General features: G+C 39.1%; 2 protein-coding genes across 3 annotated transcripts in view; one reads left to right on the forward strand and one right to left on the reverse strand.

Annotated features, from left to right (window-relative positions):
- Positions 1-5,463: 5,463 nt before the first annotated feature.
- On the reverse strand, positions 5,464-12,510 carry LOC144659968 (uncharacterized). 2 transcript variants are annotated; one of them, XM_078520501.1, is made up of 2 exons: positions 12,262-12,510; positions 5,464-8,476 (listed from the first exon to the last, which is right to left on the reverse strand). In XM_078520501.1, the coding sequence occupies exons 1-2, from the start codon at positions 12,325-12,327 to the stop codon at positions 7,667-7,669; spliced, it is 876 nt and encodes a 291-aa protein (XP_078376627.1). In that variant the 5' UTR covers positions 12,328-12,510; the 3' UTR covers positions 5,464-7,666. The 2 variants fall into 2 exon arrangements, with proteins under 2 accessions (XP_078376627.1, XP_078376626.1); XM_078520500.1 differs by lacking the exon at positions 12,262-12,510 and adding an exon at positions 9,114-9,435.
- A 4,299-nt stretch (positions 12,511-16,809) lies between these two features.
- The window catches only part of LOC144660141 (protocadherin-like protein), a 58,270-nt gene continuing 53,035 nt past the window's right edge, over positions 16,810-22,044 (forward strand). Inside the window, exons 1-2 of the mRNA XM_078520700.1 lie at positions 16,810-19,364; positions 21,381-22,035. Of these exons, the coding sequence (XP_078376826.1) occupies positions 17,201-19,364; positions 21,381-22,035 (2,819 nt within the window). The 5' untranslated portion in view covers positions 16,810-17,200. The remainder of the gene's footprint in view (positions 19,365-21,380; positions 22,036-22,044) is intronic.

Consider the following 22,044-nt stretch of genomic DNA (forward strand, 5'->3'; position numbering starts at 1 on the left):
TAGAAAGTCTTTTTTATTACTGACATATATAAAAAAAATTGAACTCTCTCACTGGTCCCATGTTGTTATTGTTTTGACAAGTTCACAAAGAAAGGAGCTGCTCATGCGCCTTAGAGACATCCGCTGACTACCGCCCCGATGATTGCTTTGCAAGTTGTGAGAGCATCGCTCAGATTTCATTTAAGAGAATGTATGGGAAGTTGCTTCCCCCCCCCCCCCCCCTGATGAAAAGAATACTGACCATGGCACAGGGTTGAGAATAATTCGCGTAAACGAGGCTTTGTGGTGAATTTTGAGCATATGACGTGATCATGCATAAGGCCTTTTGGCTCTTTTGCTCTGGAATACTTTCTAATATATAAAAACTTTGAAAAAAGGTTTAGCCTGGTAGTGGCATGATGCTGCGTGACTTCATATCCAGGGAGATAGTCAACCTGGCGGACCCGTAGCCGACAAATTTTTATCTTTGATCAAGTAAATTACATTAAAATAGTGAATGAACTAGCTTGGTGTTTGTAAACAACACTGAAACATTTAGACTTAAAAGACTGTGTCAAGGATGGTGTACAAAGTATACGTAATGGCCGTTTTTTTAAGTTTGCCGTTGTCGTTGAAAAACTGCCTGAATCTTTCATATTTTTCGCCGTCCTTGTCCGTTTTCGGATAAATATTTCCTTCCCTGGTTTTTTTCTATCTGAGAAATTATTATTTTTAGGTTTCCTTCAATTTGAAAGTAATAGTTTGAACATAAAGTGACTTTGAACTGTGTGATGGAGCTCGTTGAAGGAGCTGTTGAAATACACCTGTACACCAAGTGCTCCAAAATACGTCAAAAATCACCGAAGTACATTTAAAGAGAAAACAAGAAGCTTGAGAAGCTTGGGAAGCTTAAAATCGGGCGCTTAATAATTAGCTATCTGTTTTGACTTGAAAGGCAGGGTAAAATACAGTAAAAATCACTGGAAAAACAGTTAAACCTATTCAGGCCGGGGGGGGGGGGGGCTTTTGAGGCCCGCGCTGACTTTGGATGCTTATAACTTTTTCAAGATTCAACCAAACGCTGCCAAACTTTGCGCGTTTATCTAAAATTTATCTCGCATTAATTTGGTAGGATTAGTTATTGTGCCAGTAACTTTAAATCACCTGGCAACGTCATTTTGACAGGCTTGTTTTCCCAAATTTGAATTTTTCGTGTTTCTATTTAATAATGAAAATCTGGAATGTTTTCAAGATTGCATTATTACTTAATGACATAATGGTCTCAATTTATAAAAATTTATTTCACACAATACAAATAAACGATTGAACTAGACGTCTAGAAAATATAAATTTGTAACACTTAGCAAAGTGCAGCCTTTTCGCAATACTTAATAAAGGCGGGGTTTTTACCTGAAGACCAATTTTTCCAACGCTTTAGGTGGCTGACGCATTTCAGCTGTATTTTCCAGCCCTTACACTTTAATGGAACAGTATACAACTCCTAATCAGGTAACTACTTTTGTCAAGAAAATGATCACAACTTATTGACCAATGATTAGGTATTTGTTTCATACCATTACTGTAATAGCAACTGGTGAAGAATAGTAGTACTAACCCAAAGTATAAGGGCTGGAAAACACTGAAAACCATTTTCGCCGCGTTTCAAGGAATCCAAAAAAGCTTTACTTATCCCATATATATTTGTTTTGCAGTATTTTGTTAATTTTTGGACGATTTTGGGGGATGTCTGGGAAGCGATATTTTTTCTCAAAGGATTAGTAAAATTTAGACAAATAAGAAGTATTGGAGATTTAATGTGATTTTAAAATTTGAATTTGAAGTTAAAAATTGGTGGACGGACACCAAACAGTCTCCTGACAACCCGGAGTGCTCTTGCGAGGGGGTCAACTGTTTGGAGGTGTTTTCATTCTTTTCTTCAATCCCTTCTTTAAATCTCTTAAAGTTCCATTCAAATTCAGCCTTTCACCCCCACCTGTCCCTCCCTTTCTACTCTCATTCAATTTATGTTTGTTTACATTTCCTAACCAATTCAGTATCGTACTAATCTGTGCCAAGCAATCAGATAATAACAGAAATTTGCCTTAATTTTGATCTCCCATACCAAGACCTTAGAGTCTAAACCGCTAATAAAACAAAACACACTTGATAATATTTCTCTGACGTAATTATACACCTTGCAGTATTAACGTACTAACGAACTTGATAACAAACCCCATGTCGTACTAAGGATTTTTACTGATCAACATAGAAAATAAGTTCACAATGGTTTGTTCCCAAAACGTTTTTTACTGTACAGAGGGTCTGTATATTGACCTGTAACTTGTATACCGTATTGAAAAATTCAGAACGAACCGACTTCTGCCCGCTACCATGATATCATGTTGAAAAATTTGCTCGTTCGAAACCGTAGCAAAATCGTTAGAGACAGACAAGATACAGCCGTTTACTGGCAGTCTTTGAAAATCCTGAATTTCGTCAAAATGAGCCAATATAAAGTTTTAAGATTTCCTTTATCAATATGGTTCTTATCTTTTTATTCAATTCTATGAACTGCTTTTATGCAGTACTGTCCGCAAAGATTTCAATTTCCTCAAAGTTTCGGGACAAATGGATCCAAAATATTTCGTGCAGAATGTAATTTGATTAAGCAAATGTTTTCACGTCTATAAATACTTCAAGCAGTGAATGAAAAACCGTTTTGTTTTCATCGATGAGAACCACTTTCAAATAGTTAATGCATAAAAATAACAATCAGATCAGAATACAATAATTATTAATGTAAGGTCTCGCTATTATGTCTCGGCAGAGATACTTCTTTTTTGCAAGTTCAAATGCATGCAAATTTCGTAATTCGATTCCATTGTCTTGTTTACAAACTCTTTCTTAAGAAAGTTGTATTTTCGTGAATAAAACCCATTGGCCTGTTTTGTTTTCCTGATCATGTTTGTCTGTGATTTTTACAAAACATGTGGTCTTTTTTTTTCGGAACTTTAAGTTGTACAAAAATTCCTATTTTGAACGCAGATGCCACTTCCGGAATTTCTCATCTAAAATTCAATTGGTATTTAATTATAATTATTCGAAGTTTTCATTTTCAAGTCATCTTTTCATTCGATAGCTTTACTGATCTCGTAAAAAAATCCATTCAAGTTCACACCAATACTGTACATTGCCAATGTTTTGCAATGTACCGCCAGATCACACTGCTATTTGTAGAAACCAGCAAAGCGTCTAGTTTCAAAGTTTCCCACAAAAACATTGCGTGACATGAATGACGTTACCCCTTTTATTTACAAAAATAGCTTCAACTTGTCAAAGCAACTACAGTTTTACAATGGTGATTATTAGTACTTTACCCCTTAAGCTTTTTCCTCTGTCCTCCCGCCGAAGCAAAGAAGAGATAGTCGACCCAGTGTTCCTACAACGATTTACTGTCACACTAAAATGAAACCGATTGACCCAGGCTATCCCCGTCATGTTTAGCCGACAGGAGACTATCGTCTAGGACGACCAAAGGGTAAACTATAAATCGGCCACGCCCGATTAAAAAGAATTCAGCCTGCATAGAAAGACTTCGTGTTTTGGGACTTGCAGACGTTTTTGTTTACTCCCCGGCATACTGTATTTTGTGGACTGGACTGGACTGGACTAGTGAAACGCGGACTAGTAAAACGCGGACTTGTAAAACGCCTCTAGACACTTCCTTGGCCACAATCATCTTACGGCTCTCTTCAATGCATAATGTCTAAAAAAAAACAGTAACCTCAGAAAGAAGTCAGAAGCAAATAAGGTCGAAAGACCGAATTTGAACATATAACGGCAAATGTTCTAATGTCACGAACGTAGGAGTCGTGTAGGCCCGTCACCTTTATTTACCACATACTGCCCCCAAATTAAAACAGTACCCTCAGAAAGAAGTCAGAAGCAAATAAGGTCGAAAGACCGAATTTAAACATTTAACGGCAAATATTCTAATGTCACGAACGTAGGAGTCGTGTAGGCCCGTCACCTTTATTTACGATTGACTGTTGATTTCTGGACGGGCCCCGTTCTACCTCGTGCGAGCAATACAAACGACTGCACTCAACAGACGTCAAGTAGTGGACTCATAGCATCAATCCCGTTGTTTTAGTAGGGGTTTGCAGAACGAACATGTGCTATACAGAAAAACATCTCCACGCTAAAACAGACCATAGAGTGCTCAAAAAAGCTAGAAATATGCCGTCGAAGAAACACACAAGAGCTTCAAACACAAATTGTTTCGCCCGCTAAACCGTTTAGTTTTATCCGATTTACAAGCGCTTGTTTTACAAGTCCGCGTTCTACAAGTCCGTGCTTAACAAGCCTTCGTTTTACAAGTCCGCGTTTTACAAGTCCGTGTTTTTCTAGTCCGCGTTTTACAAGTCCGCGTTTTACTAGTCCGCATTTTACTAGTCCGCCTTTTACAAGTCCGCGTTTTACCTGAGTCCTCGTTTTACTAGTCCGCGTTTTACAAGTCCGCGTTTTACTAGTCCGCGTTTTACTAGTCCAGTTCAGTCCTCGAAATACAGTATGCCAAAACTCCCCGCCCTCTAAAGATAAGTCCTTGACGGTTCTTGTCGTTTTTCGGTGCCTATTCATCTTCGGCATCTTTCTCATCCACCTCTCGTTCTGTCCTGTGTCTGTCATCACACGAAAGAAAAGCTGATTCTCAAAAAATCTGCCACAAAAGGAAATTGACAAAAACAATATGAAAACCATATATCGAAAGTTTCTTATTCTAAAATTTTATCATACGTCTTAATTCAGAGCTACAAAGAAGTTCCTCCTTTTGAGTTATTGATACTGTTCTTACAGTACCTCTTTCCACTAGCGAAATTTTACAAAATTCCTTCGCGGCGAAAAGGTAGCGCGAATCCAGAACAGACTCCAATCGAGAGTGGGTTAATTCTAGATTACTATTAATTACTTATTACAACATTCATTTTTAAAATAGTTTCCCAAGCCGACTAAGCTAACTAAACGTCGAGTGTATCTTACAGTAAACAAAACATGCCGTTATGACGCCGGAAATCCAGCTCACGCATACTATACCCCGTGACTCACGCAAACCTCCGACTTACGTGCTACTACAGTCATTCCTTTCTGAACATTTTTTTTTTTACCACCACCGTACCTTTCTACCCAAAAAACTCATGAAACCGCCCGGTTTTAACCTGTTTTAACCTTTCAAAAATTAGTCAAGAGCGTTCGAAACTAAATAGGATCCATAATCACAAACAACATACAGCCGTTTACCAGCACTCTTTAAAACTCCTGAAACCCTTCAAAATCAGGCAAAATAAATCTTTGAAATAACCTTTATCAATGTTTCTTATTTTTTATTCAGTTCTATAAAATGCCTTTCATACACTACTGTTAAACAAAAATTTCAATTTCCTCAAAGTTTCAAGACAAAAGAATAACAAATATTTCGTGCACAATGTAATTTGATTAAGCCAATATTATCACGTCTAAAAATACTTCAAGCAATTCAGTGAAAACCCGTTTTTTTTTTCGTATCAACGAAAACCACTTTCGAATAATCAATACATGAAAATAACAATAAGATCAAAAGGAAGAAAGGAACCTTTCTAATTATTTGAAGACTTTCAAAGCCGTGATATTATGCATCCAATCCGCGATAAAATTTAATTACAACAAAATCCAAGTTCTCATTTTGAAGTCCATTTTTTTCAGTTGATACCTTTATCCAACTTGTGAAAAATTCCATTCAAGTTCCTATTAATACTGTACATTCCCAATGTTTTGCTCAGGTCTTCAGAAGCGTCTTACTAACCAAATCTAAAATAATTCCAAAACATGCTGTACAAACATTCTACTCTTTGTGACAAACGACTTGACGACCAATTGGGGCCCAGTTCTCGGCCGGGTCCAGTTCTCGGCCACTTTGTGTTTAACGCGTTTTTTTTACACTCCAGTTGAATTAAAAGAAAAAGGTATTTCCTTCAAACGATAGACTGATTCATGTGCTTTAAGTATCTTGAGTTTGATCGTTCAATTCGATATAGAAAGCTCACACGTCGAGTTTACGCGGAGGTAGGTGAATTTGCATTCCCGAAAAATTTGTTTGTTTACGGCTCCTTAAAATTCATGGATGTAGTTAAATTCGTATTTTATCCAAAAGCCCCCACCATACGAGCTAATTTTTGGCATGTGAAACGTAGAATAATTCAGCTTTCTGCTTTAGTTAACTTTTCGTTGAACCGTTGTATTTTTTGGTCTTAATTTACTTCGAAATTTTTTCTTGTGACGTTTGCGTATTTGCCAGTTCTCGGCCACCCTGCTCGCTATCACAGCTTAGCGCTTGGTTTTTAATATAATTTCATCTGCTGCTGCCAGAATGAAAGAAATAAATGTTTTAAAAATAAAGTTCAATCTTATCTCTAAGTTTTGAGCTGACTCTTGTCTTGTCTATTATTTCTACAACACCTAAATCTTTCAAGACCTTTTCACTGCAAAATAAACCATCTAAATGCACGGGTCACACAATGCGGTTTTGCCAGAACCTGCACATAGGCAACTAGGCGCGTTAAAATCCTTCTTTTCTAAAGTAAAACAAAGCATCATAAAAATAATTTGGGATCGATATAACATAAATAGGTTTACAGAGTGATTTTATGACTTTGAAAATTAATTGAGCATTTTTTTTACAGATAATTACGCACAAGCTTTTTAGTGGCCGAGAACTGGGCCAAGGTGGCCGAGAACTGGGCCCACAAATGGAGCTTTTATTTTTATTATTGCTCGGGCAAATTAATTTTTGACCGGTCGATAGCTTTACACCAAAAAGCTGAATAATGTAGCTAGCTCTGGGAGAAATTTCAAGTTTCTGCGGTTCTTCTGAGGTAAGAAATACAAGTTTACGTCAAAAGTGGCCGAGAACTGGGCCCCATACTGTACTTTGCCCCGTAAGCTTTTTCTCTGTCCTTCCGCCGAAGCAAAAAAACACAACCTGATTACACATTAACCCAAAAGTCGACCAAGTGTGCCTGCAACGATTTCCTGTCAAAACTAAAATGAAAACCATTGCGGTATGCGTCACCCGTAGCGGTTTTGTAGCAACCCCAAGCTATCCCCGTCTTTTTGGCCGACAGGAGACTATGCTCTAGGACGACCAAAGGGTAAACTATAAATCGGCCACGCCCGATTAATAACAGGCAAAAACGGTTATACAGCACCTTTCAACGTTTGCATGCAAAATACCTAAAAAAAAAACGCAAACATGGATATGCGAGTTTTGTAATTCTTAGTTAATTTCAGGAATAACACGCAGATACTTTTCAAAATGATTTTGTTTGCTGAGCCACCCTACATCAAATTACAACAACTAAAAAAGTTAATAGTACTTTCACCTTCTTTAAGTCTAGCTGAGTGAGAACGGGTGTTAAAGTCTGTCCTGAAACCTTAAAACTGGGAATCAGTAACACTTCTTTGGTAATGAAACCAGTTCTATTGTAAAATACTTTGAAAAGGCTTCAAAGAATACTTCTTACTATTTCTGAGATCTGAAGGGACTTGCTGAATATTTATAGTAGAAGAATGTTTTTCCAAGGTGTGTTTGTTTGTTTGAGTATTTGTTATTGCAAAAACCTTTCCAAATATTAGCCCATCCCAATTCCCAGTGTTACACTGGATCATTGTTTATGTACTCTTTTATCCCTGTAGTATCCACAAAGTCTTCTTTGACCACTTTGAGAATATCCTTAGAACCACGGAAAAGCTTCTGCCAAAAGAACTGAAGAAAACTGTGGTATAACGAAGCGTTAAAAACCATCAACATTAGGTCAATTATGGTCACCGCTTTAGCCTTGTCATGGTTAACTGTATAAAACTTGAAAGCAACCTGAGCTGACACCACTAAGAACTTACAGAGATTGTCCAATACGTAAATAGACATTGTGATGCAATAAGCAGCTCTTGAAATAGGTCGAAAATCTTTTTGTCTGCAAGGAGGAAAAGTGAAGTTCAACTGGTACAGTAAATATACAGTGCACAGCTTAGACAGGACCGCTAGGCACTCCGCTGGGATGTTGGCATGATTATTCTGGTTCATTATCAAAACATCATAGAGGACTACAAGAACTGTGGTTATGTTTAGAGTCCAGAAGTGCGGCTTTCGGACGAGGCACTTCAGTATTACTTTGTTCCTGACTGGTCTTAGATCGGCTAGGAACGTTGTGTTAAGCAAACAAATCCACACGCTCGATGTTAAAATAGAGCAGACCAACCACACGGTCATCCAGCAGTACGGATCGCACTTTGGAGTATTGTACAGGGTGAAGTTGGTGCAGTCCACACTTGTTGAGTCATGGTACAAAGTGCAGTCGACCGCAAATATCGAGAACATCACCAATGAAGCCAATCTAAACAGCTGGAAAAGGATACAGACTGGTGGAAAACCGGAACAAACCAGTTTGGCGAGTTTTCTGCGAAGCTGTAGAAGAATAGAGTTGATTATAATAAAAATGTCGAATCTTTTTAACTTCATTTAGCGATCAGGTTATACACAAGTAAAACAGTTGCTTTTAAACTTGCATTAGCTTTGTTGTGAACTTGATATTCATGATGATCTTGTTATAATTGTTTTGACATTAAAGCTGAGATATTGCAGTTTTAGTTCGAAGACTTTTCGGCCCCAGAGGGCCATTATACTGATTAACAATGCATAAAATGCGTTGCTCCCGCACAGATGTGAAAAATACTGAACGTGAAAACTATGTTTAATATGGATTCTGGTTAAGTCATCATAAATAGCTTTTTTTAGGATGAGTCAGGTACAGTACTGATTTTTCTTTTAATTTGGAAATCACTTAAAGACCAATATTTTTACTTTGTTGGATTGATGCTTGTATGAACAACATTGTGAACAACACAGTCAAGTCTTGTCTCTAAAGATGACTTCCACTCAGGTTGTCGAAACGTCACTAACCAACAACAGTTCTTCTTAGAACTACTACTCTCACCCGGACGATCATACTTTACGACTTACTGATTCGATCCGGCTGATCATGATACTCATGGGTTCAAACCATTTACTATAGTTGTGAAAATGTAAGTAAAAATTTACTTACTTGCTGCTGGGCTTCGTTTTTAATAAGTGGTGCACCTTCAGGATCGTCGTTCATCTTGAAATCTACAATATTACGTTATGATTTCACCTTGGCTCAGAAACATTTGGTTTATGAGCTAGCCGATGATCGATCGGCTGGTTTGTTGCCGTGTGACTCGATCGTCAGTGATTGTAATACTGCAAACGCTGAACGCTCCGCTCACTACGAGATAATTATGCTGACATCAAGCTGAAATAAATATTCAGGAACATAAAAGAAGTTAGTCAAGAACACACTTCATTTTACGAAACCTTCGAGCCAGTGTACGCTGAATCACATATCAGTACAAAGAACCATTTTACGCTATATTATGCAAATGATGTTCCCGGAAAAGCGGAAGTGCCTAGGCTAGTAAGCTGGTGAAGGCTAAATAAAAATGATATATGCAGATAATGAAATACGACGTCAGTTTGAGCTTTATTTACAGTGCAACTATCTTATTGACTAATAAGTCTATATCTCCGGCGATAAAATGCAATTGTAATCAAGTGAGAGCATTATTTATTGTATTTCTTGAACTGAACTCTTTTTGGCCGAACTACGTCGCTTCGACGAACTTCCGGCCTTTCAGTGAATCATGATTTAAATCCTACGAATTCGCTTTTTATACGTTCTTATATAGCTTTTTAATTTTTTGACAATTTATTTTATTAACTATTCATTTATTTTTTTTTTTTGGCAGGATCCATGTTGATGGCAGTTTTTATAACTGAAATGATCATTCAAGTGTCACGCATCGCCATAGACGTTTTTCGTCCATTGATATCTTTTACAATTGGCCTGTGTAAAACTATTTTTGATCTGGATTTCAGTCGAGGGAAGGACCGTATATGGTATATGGTAAACCAGACAATCGGTCAATACAGAAGCTGTCAGCTCCTTTATTTAGTCTATGTTGACATTTTTTGACAAATTTCCTGAACATTATTTTAGACCCAGTTGGGAAAACGTCATCGATTCTAGATCTGTGCAGAGCCCTAGCCAGCAAAGGGGCAAGACGATCAGGCACTTTCCTGCTCTAGTTTTTAACCCAAAAATATAAACAAAGCATATTTAGTTAAAATGGTTTTGAAAAAGTAACTTACGAAAACTGTCGAAAAATGCATTTCAAAGCATCTGGATTTCAAAATGTTCTAGGGGCATGCTCCCAGGCCCCCTTATCGGCTCGTATTGTTGGCGATTACAGATCTTGCAAGGTTTTATTGTGTGGCTACGGCCCTGCGGGTATTTCTTCGTGCGGCGCCATTTTTTGAGGGCACGGGGTGGGGCAATTCTTTTCGGCGTAGTTACGTACGGGCATAGTGTGGGTAAAACCAAGGAGCATAAAATGGTCTAATGTATCAACCCCTATGTATTACAGATAATAGGCACGTGTTTTGAAACCGACACGTACGTCTATGCATTACACTGTGTCACCATTCTGTATATTTTCCTTTATCCCTGTAGTATCCTGTTTAAGACGAAATCCACTAGGACGTCGGTTATATTTATCAAAGTTGGACAAAAATCAAGTACTAGAACAATTTAAATCCTATTGCGTTATTTCCTACCCTTAATAAAAGGTAAAGATGTAAGTAATTATCCGTGATAACACTAACAACAATTTCTTATCAGAGTCTGAGAAAATGAATTTCAAAGTTCACAAGGTATAGGCAAAATCTCACGTGTAGCCATTTTGGAAATTCGTCTTAAATAAGCGATTCAGTGGAATTCAGCGGAACTTCAAAATTTGTTTTCGATGTTTGGTGTTGTTAGAAAAGATTTCTTTTGATAAGATATTTGAAGCAGTAACAAAAAAGTTTGCAATAAGGTGGAAATAATCATCTGGTACAACAATTTCTTATCAGAGTTTTGATCATTTTCCTGACAGTAGTGGTTACCATAGCAACAGTATAACCCGTTAAAACACTCTTAATTGAAGCTTTCAGTGTTAATAACATTTTTTGTTTGATGAGCTAAGGCTGGGTGCATAGCGGGTGGGGGTAGGGCTACAAGAATATTACACGATCTGCCCACCCTTTTCCCACTGATAACTACAGCAAATAAAGGAAAAAGGTTAACCCGAGTAAGTGCACTGTGGTTGTGCCTATACAAAACAAACTGAACTTATGATTATATTTCGGTACAACTATTTACCAAAAAGATTGTCAAAAACTTTGTCAAATGGCAACTGTTAATGGTGCACGGCAATACTTAGGGCCTGTTTACATGATTCCGGAATGACTTTCATTCCGGAACGAGTTCATTCCATCCCCATACATTTCTCTGTATCTGTTTACATGATACCGAGACGAAAGTCAAGTCATTCCGGAATGAGTTCGTTCCGGTTTTCTTTCCGGAATGAAAGTTTCGTTCTGGAATGACATTTCATTCTGGTATCATGTAAACACAGAACGAATTTCGTTCCGAGATGAAATCGCAACTCATGAAACCGCACACGGACTCCACAGTTTGAATTCAAAGCGAAAAAACGTAATAGCATTTACTGTTTAGCCCAAAGAAGCAGCTCTATGGTCAAATTACTTGTTAAAATCGCAGATACGGCCATTAATGGGCACAAAAACATGTTTGCGCGAAACATACGCCATCTTGTTTTGATCTCGCGCGAAAACCGCGCACGTGAAAATGCCTTTGGTTGAACCGGTCGACTCTGTCATGTGAATGCAGAACGAACTTCATTCCGGAACGAGTTTCGTTCCGGAATGAAAGTCATTCCGGAATCATGTAAACAGGCCCTTAGTGCATTGAGCTTTTGATCCAGAGGTCCTGCTGTCATGTTTTTTGGGTAGACATATTAACACTTACACAGTTCCTCTCTCAACACAGGAGTATAAATTAGGTACATGTAGATTGTTGGGGTACCTGGCAAAATACTCGGAGGTACGTAATTCTGCAATGGACCAGATTGATGAAGTATATGATTGAGCTTGAAATATATTAGCCTGCTATTTGCTATAAAGGTGTTGATTTAGCACCTTATGGGGCTATACTAGCTAGCTGAATGTTTCATTTAGTCCAAGATGGTATAGGCCTAAATACAAGTGACTCGTGAGCTAGCTAGATATGATATAAGAACCGGTTACGCCAATATGTAACAAAGTTCACTTACTTTCTGCTGGGCATTGTTTTGAATAAGTTGTGCACCTTCGGGATTTTCGTTCATGTCTTGGTTCATTACGATTTCACCACAATTCGTCGGAAATGTTTGGCTAATCAGACTCGTTCAGCGATCGGTTGGCCTGATACTTCAGTGGTTTATCTAGTGAACTATTGCACAGTGTACAAGGTTATCGTAAACGTTTGCTGCGACATAATTATCATAACACCGAACTGAAATAAATGCACATGCAGCAATATAAATGAGGCTAAACAAGAGCTGACGCCAGTAGGTTGGATCACATTTCTTCTGAGAAAAGATTGATCATGTTTACGTCATAGTATATCACGCTATTCTGGATGACATTCCGAGAAAAGCAGGAAGCAGCTCTTTTCGGAGTGGAGTGGTCTCAACATGTTCGAATTGTAGAATGTTATTAAGTTTATCGAGCCGGAATGGCTGAGCGATCGGACAAGCAGTCATGTTGTTATTGGGTTTAATTGATTCTTTTTAAATGACAATTTTTCTGGTAGCCTGCGCTGCAGCCGGACGTGGCACAAAATCCTCGATATATACCGGGTTATAGTTCGTCTGCAACGCAGGCTATTTTTCCGAAAGGTCGGAAGAAAACCAGGTATATTTATTTCTCTCTCTTCAATGAACTTCCGGTCTTCTATGAATAAATAAAGTTCTACGAAATGTCAAGTAGAGCCTCAAGTGTTTTCGAGAATTTTAAGTGTACATGTATAATACAGCTCACGAAAATCTAGAGGAGCACCACCAAATATTTCTTTACAAAACAGTAGTTTATTCAATGTACAATGAAGTGCAATACAGCACTCTTGAGAACCAATACTTTTAAGCCTCTCCGGCCGGGATGTTAGTAACCCGAGAAAACATACTAGGGAATTTATCGTCTTTAAACGTATGACACTGAAGTTAAGTTAATTCCTAAAGTAATGACCTTCGTTACTTTTGTTTTATCAGCCATTTTCTATCACTGCTGCCTTTTGAGGTTCGCTAATTTTGGGCAGCCAAAACGAGTATCGAATGTATGCAGATCCATCATAAAAATAGTAAACATATCAGTCGTGTATAAAACGTTAGGGAAGGAATCTCAGTTTTTCGACTTATACACAGTCTGTTCACAGCCCTCTGAAGGTCTCAATTTTTCTCGACTTTTCCTCGCTAGTTAAACGCGGGAACATAACCGCGAGAGAACTGGACACCAGTGCAAAACGGTAGGCGCAGAGGGGTGGGTGGCTCGTTCCCCAGCCCCCACCCCCTTCGTGCTTTGCGCTTGCGCTCGCTTCGCCCGTTGTTTCTTTCGCGTTCTTATCCGTTGAAAAATGGAGAGGCGGCAAACAGTCTAATTTAAAAGTGAAAAAAGAATTTATATTATCCTAAATAATTTTTTTTACATTAACTGAAAAGCTCGGGAAAAAATTCCGAGTTACAGATGGGATTTGAACCCACGCTCTACTGTTATCTATAGTCGGACTCTATATTGCCTTTTTAAAAAGGCCAATCTAAACAATTGTATATTATCATAGCAGTCCTGTACACACCGGCAAGTCAAGTTACGTTTGAGGTCGGAATAAGCTCCGGCCTGATGGGCCATTAGGCTCGAACACCTACGTTACCTACTTTCCGATTTCGGGAACCGTGTGCAAGAAAAATAAAAGATATCTACCCGCAGGCTACTTTAAGGTAATTATTTGTATTTCCCTCGAGTTTTGATTGGCTCATTTGGTTGTGAGTACCCTAGGGGTTTGTTGTGGTGGGGATGGAGGAAGGGAGCTACCGTAGTCATAATAAAAATTAACCAAGCGTTACCTTAACACTTTCCCGCTGTTGCCAAGCAAATCACTTGGTTGGTTTGTTTAATAACATAAAGTAAAACAAATCCAAATATACAAGTTACGCAATCCATTTGTTAGGGTTTAACGCTTAGGGTGGTAAAACCACAAAACTGGTTGTAATTAGTAAATGCTGGTACCTGTCGAGTTATGATATCTTCTCTTTACGAGCTGAGAACCGTTTAGATTTTTTTGCTACTATTTACAAGGATTCAAAAAGACGTTTAGCCAGTTATCGAGCAAAAGAATCCGGAAAGAATGCTTTCATTCTCAGCCGAAATAAGGCGGTTAAAAAGTAAAGTTTCTTGGTACAATGTTTTATTGACAAAATGAACTCCAGCACAAACTGAGTTTCATCTACATAAATAGACGCCTGTTCCAGGCCGCGTTCTAAAAAGAAAACATATCGAAATTTATTTCAATTGCTTTTTGAATCTGATAAGCTACCTGTAGATCATTTGGTGTCTTAGAAGATTTCTTCTAAAATCATTAGTTTCAGTCAGAAAAAACGAATCTGTTACAGGTAGCTGTAGTTTATGAAAACTAGCTGGAAATAGATCCCCTCTCAGTGCGTCAAAATTTACAGTAACAATTTACGGTTAGCAGCCTCCTACGCAAACTACGCAAATTGATATTCAGATTGGTTAATGTAACCGACGTAAATACTTGGTTGCGTTAGGACGAAAATTGCCATGAAAATTCGATTTAGCACCCGGGGTGCTTATTAAATTTTGGTGCGTGGGGGGAGGGGGGTTAATTAAAGACAGGACGCTTATTCGTGACGGGGCATTACGTTGACATCTCAAAAGTTGCCTGAATCTGCAAACCGTGGACTTGGTAAAGTCTGCGGAAATTGATTAAAATTAAGTCTAATATAACTAAAAAAAACTTTCTTGATTCAAAACTAATTAATTTATTAACACAATACCTTTCTGGGTGCTAATTAGCGAAGGAAGCATATTGTGCAGTGAACTCGTCGGGATAATCAAGTGGCGCGGAGAGAGCTAAATGAAATCATTATAGTACGGGGAAAGTCTAAAGTGAGAATGTGCTTTATTTGGTGTTCTTTATTAAGACTGGTATTTTTCTTATATTCATTAAAGGTTTGTTATGATTAATTAACTCGGATTGCTTTTTGTTTTCCTTTTTTTAAGCGATGACGTCAGGAAATTGCTTATTGTCATCGCACGATGGGCTCTTTTACTCTGTTAGGGCGATCGAACAGAAATCAAGTTTAACTTAACAAGAAATCGCCGCGTAGAATACAAAAGCAAAATACTTCCGTGCAGTCAGAATGGAACACTACAATGTATAAACGAAAGAGACTAATTTTATAATGTGGTATATATTAGATTTAGTAGACAGAAATTTCTAATTCTTATAATACAGGGCCGCTGTAAACAAGCAGAAACAAGAGACCGTTTGACCTTTCTCGCCGCGTATCGCGCGTATGTAGTTTATCGGATGTCACACACTACAATATAACGCAATCTACTGTGTCTACGAAGAAAATGTATTATTAACTTTGTATCCTTGGCCTGTGAATTAATAACTACTGTATTTATTTGAATTCCATCAGATCCTAGCTATGCTGTTTAGACAATCACCAACATTGCTTCTTAGATTTAAAAAAAGAACACTGCAATTGAATAACAGTTTTTATCACGCACAAGGTGTCAGCTACTTTTATTTATGTTGAGTTTTTGACAAATTTCCTCAAAATTATGTGAAACGTCATCGCTTCTGCATGCACTGCATGCCGTTTATCTTGTTTCGTCGTCGCAACTGATGTTTTTCCCTACGCCAATGACGAGGGCCTTTGATAATTGTTTTCAGCGTCAAGTAAAATAATTTGAGACATTAAACAGCGCTATATCCGTCGTTACGTAGGATCGATAACTTTAGTTATCCGTGGTTTTAACCTTGCGTCCGGAGGTACAACAATCACATGTCTGCATGCTGTCGAATGCTGCCAGGCCAGGTGGAAAGGGACCCCGGAGTTGTTCAACTCCGTGGAAGGGGCACTCCGGGAGAAGGGGGGGGGGGGGCACCAGCAATTGGCGCATTGTATGAGCCATTGGTAGGCTCCTTCTGCCGGCATCTGTGAGTGAGCAGATCTTTAGGTGTGAAACACATAAAGTAAACCGAAAATTAAAAACGACAGTGTATTTCAACAAAAAAAAATGGTAGCTCTGCAAACAAGCACGAAATTAAACGTTGTGCAAGAAAAGGCATGATTTTAAATGTGTCGTAGCTTTAAATAAATAAATTCAAGTGTAAATTTAATCCAGGATACACAATGCAATGTAACAGGTGGTTAAATTAGTTATTTAATTTCGTTTAGTGGCTTTGATTCTGATTCATGTTTCTGTTAACATACGGGTGCAGTTTTCGCAACTAAAACAGGTTACAGTAGCACAAATAAGGTTACAATAAAGGGAGGTTCGTTATAGAATATTTCATTACTTTGCTTTTACATTCATCATGATTATTTCCGTCTGGAGTTAGAGCCACCTGCTTTGTTTACACGCTTTGTGCTAGCAGGGGCTGACCACAAAATGGCGGAGGAAACAAAAGTATCCAATCACCGACAAAGTTTTCCCAGCCACATCGCGTACAATTTGTGGGTGTAACGTTTAAATCGAAAATCTCGGCATCTGCTAGGCCTAAGCCAACTATAAACAAAGCTAAACAAATCTTAACTTTGATGATTTTATTTGCGCTTAAACAAGCAACGAAAACCATAACGTCGAAACGCTAAAATGCAAGCGGCCCAAGCATTAGTTGCAAGGTGTCTTTCGAAGACAAATCGTTTCCCCCATGCGTGACCGCAGCGGAACTCGTTAGACATTGGCACAGCGGTATCTAACGAATACTTTGGAACATTTTACTACGCGATTGTTCTACATTTTGACACCTGTGTTGCACCTAGAGAGACGACGCAACTAGCAGTAAAATATTGAGGATTTGTTTGAAACGTTTAGAAAGGAATCTTTTCGTTGGTGACGACAGACCTTTGTACAAACTTCAACTGAGGAATGCTGCAAACATTTGGTGATAAGCTCTGACGCAACTACGGACTTGGTTTTAAAATGCGGCTGTCTGTCATCGCGGAATTTTGCGCCTTTCTGATTTTATTTCACTTAGCGCTCGACGCGAATGCCGAATGGAAGAATCTTATTAAAGTTACCGTGCCGGAAGGGCAGCCAAAAGACTACGTAGTTTACAATGAGCTACCTTTTCCTACAGGCGATGAGAAGTATACGCTATTGTACGCACAGAAAGGAGACTCGCTAGACAAAGTCGTGTTATTCCAGGTCTCCTCGATAGGCGTTATAACAACAGTCCAACCTCTGATTTACGAGAAAGGAAAGACAAACAAGTACGACCTCACCATCGTGCGAAGATCTTCCAAAGAGACAAACGGAGGACTTGCCACGACCGTACGAGTTACGGTGCAAGACGTGGATAACTTCCCGCCAGTTTTCGCTTTCAGTTTATACAACGGCACCATTAAAGAAAATTCGCCAGCGGGAACTACAGTTATGGGTTTGGAAAACTGCCACGCCGAAGACCGAGACAAATCCGGAATAAAAGCGTACAAAATCATCAAAGGGAATGAAAGAGGATATCTGGAAATTTGGAAGTATGACGTTGGCGACAAGAGTTTCTTACAGTTGAAAGCGACAAACCGTCCGATCAAGCGAGGGAAGACCACGCCCTTTATGACGTTGGTTGTCGAAGCGGAAGACATGAGGGTTCCGCCATTAACAGCGCGCACCACCATCGGCATAAAGATCGAAGAGGTAAACGACCACACTCCAGTTTTTGACAAGAAAAGCTACGCGCGAGAAATAAGCGAAGACACACCACTCATGATGCAAGTTCTGAAAGTGCAAGCTTCAGACGAAGACGAAGGAATCAGTGGAGAAGTGTATTATTTCTTTCAGACTTTGACAACCTTTTTTACGATTAATGCGTTCACGGGAGTTATAACGCTGGTGCGCGAGTTGGATTACTCAAAGAGCGCGCAGCGTCTTCATCGACTAACTGTTGTGGCGCGTGACGCAGGAGTACCCAGTAAACAAACATCGGCCACTGTTACAATCACTGTGCCTCAAGACATCTCCAATTTCCCTTTTCCAGCGTCTCAAAATGCTGATCGAGAAAACACAGCACCTTTCTTCCCTAAAGCGCCGTACCACTTCACAATTCACACGTCATTTCCGGTGAAGGGAAGTCTTGGCGCCATCTTTGCCGTGGATGAGGATCCTCCTGGACCCAACAGTGAACTGCGGTACACGCTAGTCAGCGGCGGCTCTTCCGGTGAATTTAACCTCGACACGTTCAGCGGTGTGTTGACAGTGAACAAGGAGCTCGCTATACAAACATATACTTTGTCGGTTCGTGCTCAAGACCAGGGTACCCCTGGAAAATTCGCCACGGCACAGGTAAAAATTGATGTGGAGTATGTAGACAATCCGTACAACCATCCTACATTCAGTGATCCCGTACAAGCTATATCGGTTAAAGAAAACACTGAAATTGGTAAATCTGTGTTTCGAGCTTCGGTGATTTCCGACTCAAGCTCGAGCAAAGGCATCGTATACTCGGCAATCTTCGGCTCTGCGATGCCATACTTTAAACTGGACGAGGCGACGGGTGTTTTAAAGACTGCTGCCCCGCTGGACAGAGAAAAGCATGAGGAGTATGACTTGATGATAGAGGCAAGAAACAAAGAGAAAATCCCTCGCCATTGTCGTCTTTACCTCGTGATAGACATTACAGATGTAGACGACACCAACCCAGACTTCACCAAGCCAGTTTATGACGCCAGCGTGCCCGAGGGTAGCCCCGAAGGGGCCTTTGTCACTGTAATCCACGCAATCGATCAAGACAACCCTTCTGTTAGCTACGACGCTTCCAGCTCGTCCGAGTTTAAAATAGAGGCAAGCACGGGCGTGATAAGAACGAAACGAGTGCTAGACAGAGCAACTGGCGACAGGAAATTTCTCCTACATGTAACAGCGAGCGACGATCAGGGGAAGACTTCGAACGCGATTGTTAACATCAACGTAACCAGTGCACACGATTCCGCGCCCAAATTTGAGCTGGAATCGTACAGGGTTTCTCTGCAAGAAGGCCAGGGGAAAGTAGAGAATTTACTGTGCATCGCAGCGACTGGAAGTAATGGGCCAGTGAAATATTCTATAAAATCTTACCCAAAAGGCAAATTTGAGATCAATGAAATCACAGGTAAGGGAACATGCACCATTATATTTTAACACAGCATCCTATTCATGTATGACGTAGCGCATTTAAAACGTATATGAATGTAAAATTCTATGATAGTCCTTCCCGTAAGCTCTTAATTTAACTTGGCTTCTGGTAGACACCTCCAATACTGCTGAAAAGAGCAAGTCGTTTCTTGTAAAATCTAAACTTACAGGTTCAATAATCGAAAATTTTACAGACACCTGAATGTTGAGGGAAAGTTTGTGCCCCTAGCAGAGGTAAACGTAAAATGTCCGACTTTGCAGAAGGGTCTACAGGAGTCTACAGTAGAACACCGATTTCTCGAACCCTCGGTTTCTCGAAACTCCAGATTTCTCAAAACCAATTTTCGTTTACCTTGGATAGAACATCGTTGTAATTTTCCCCCCGCGCGATTTCTGGAAGCAATTTTCCTTTTTCCTTGGAAGGTCCTGGAGATTCGAAAAATCGGGGTTCTACTGTATTTCCCCTAAATGTATTTACTCAAATGTTTTACAAACCCTCTTCTGCAACCAGATTTGCCTTATTATAAGTTTCGTGTGGGCAGTTATTTTACTTCAAATCTGATTGACTGATCAAATAATTAACCTATAGCTTGTCTTAATATGCTGGGAGACATTATATGCTTGGCCCAGATTGAATGTGGCTTTTGTCATATTAAATCATGGCCTTATTTTAACAAAAGAAGAAATAACCTCTCTCAGATCTTAAGCCACCGCGACACACTCCCATTTTGATTTAATAAAAAATAACCGTTCTTTGATACCAATATAAAGCATTTCATTTTGAGGTTGCAAAATATCTTAACTTATTTATAGAAAGCGATTTATTTGGAAAATAATATTTACGCTCGCGACAAAAATTGGATCGCGAGTTTTAAAAATATTTTGAGCAGCCGTCATAAAATAATTGGAAAATTAAGAGAAAACAGAATCCTATGTCTTATCTCGCTTTGTGACATGACGCCGGAATTGGAAGAATTACTAAAAATATTTTCAGGGTGTGCTATTTATAAAGAAAAAAGCTCGCGTCTAGACAGGGTTTCTCTTCAAAAACCACAGAATTACTGCTTTATCGTGTATATGTTGTGGTTAAGTTCAATTTTATATATTGTACAATTTGACATTTTCCTTTGTTTTATATTCATTATCAGATATTACCATACACCAGAACAAAGAAAAATACCAAATTGTACGAAGGGTAAAACTGAGCCACAACACATATGTAAATGAAAATATTTTATTCTGAATCGCAACTGAAAAATTTTGAAGCAAATTACACATTTCGTGATAAGAGCCAGGCAATTTGTTAAGACTTTTGGCATTTTTATTGTTAATAAAAATTAACAATAAGTTAAAGGATCTATTTGTCTAAAGCTTGAGATATTTCAAATGAAATCTTGATTTCTTGATTAAAAAAGAAACTCCATAAACATAATTCCATTTCTGGTTTAAAAGACTTCACAAGCCGACGAATAAAGTTATTAGCTCGGTGAAAAGAACTTCGCAGGTGCCAATTGTGTTTTAATCCTCAGGGGAGATAAACGCGCTATTTCATTGGTTCAATTGCATGAAGGCCCGGCAAAAAAATAAATATCATTGAAAAAGAGGTGGAGTCGCCGCTGTGTGTCCCTCGTAAACGGCGAAAAGGTTGCAAAATAAGGAAATTTGTGCCATGCAGATTCTTTCACTGACAAAGATAATTTTCTTTCTTTTACTTTCTTATTTGAGTTATACTGTTTTTATTTTTTGTTAGACGCTTGAAATTCACCAAAGTATTATTTTCTTCTGCAGTTTTTGAAATTCCACAAAGGTATTTCATTGAAATTCAAACATGCACCGAATACTCGCTGCTCTAATAAGCGTGCACGTCGACAGAAAAACAAAGAGAGGGCGCCACTGTTGAAAAGCCAGAAAAAGTCTTCAAAGATTCACTATAACATTCTTTTGAAACCACAGCCAAGTTATTTTAATAACATCTTTTGTTTTTTACCAACAGGAAGACTGACCGCATTGAAATCGTTCGACTACAAGCTCGAGAGAAGCGGCTATCAATTTCAAGCTGTCGCTCAAAGCGAAAGCTCTCCACAAACGTCTACCGCCTCGATAACAGTGCTAATCACAAATGAAAATGGGCCGCCGGTCTTTACGAAGAACAACTATGAAGTTACAACTCAGGAAAACGTGGCGTCGGGAACTAGACTTCTTGTCAGTGATGAAAACGGCGACAAGAGCGGATTTCGCTTCTCTGTTGAAGAAGACAGTTCCGCATCTGATTTTGAATGTACACTGGACGACATCAAAAATGTAGATGTACTCGATCACTTTCAAGTTCTTCGGGTTGGATCGGAATGTCAATTGCAAGTGATTAAGAATTTCATTCAGCTTCCCAGCCAGCAATTTGAATTCCAAGTCCGCGTTACCAACGTCATACAAAGGAATCTATTTGGCAACGCTGGCGTGGCAGTCAAAGTGACAGATACGAATGACTTCGCCCCTGAGTTCACGCAATCCTCGTACTGGGTGTCTGTCGCGAGTGATACCCACTCAGGGACGAGTTTGGCACAGGTTACCGCTACTGACAGGGATACCCCGGGGAAAGCTGATTTCGTGTACGAGCTTCTGTCTGAGGGTAACCCAGAGGACCGAAGCAGGTTAGTGGT

This window comes from Oculina patagonica, chromosome 7 (assembly GCF_052425735.1).
Source record: "Oculina patagonica isolate OP01 chromosome 7, crgOcupat, whole genome shotgun sequence".
Lineage (NCBI taxonomy): Eukaryota > Metazoa > Cnidaria > Anthozoa > Scleractinia > Oculinidae > Oculina > Oculina patagonica.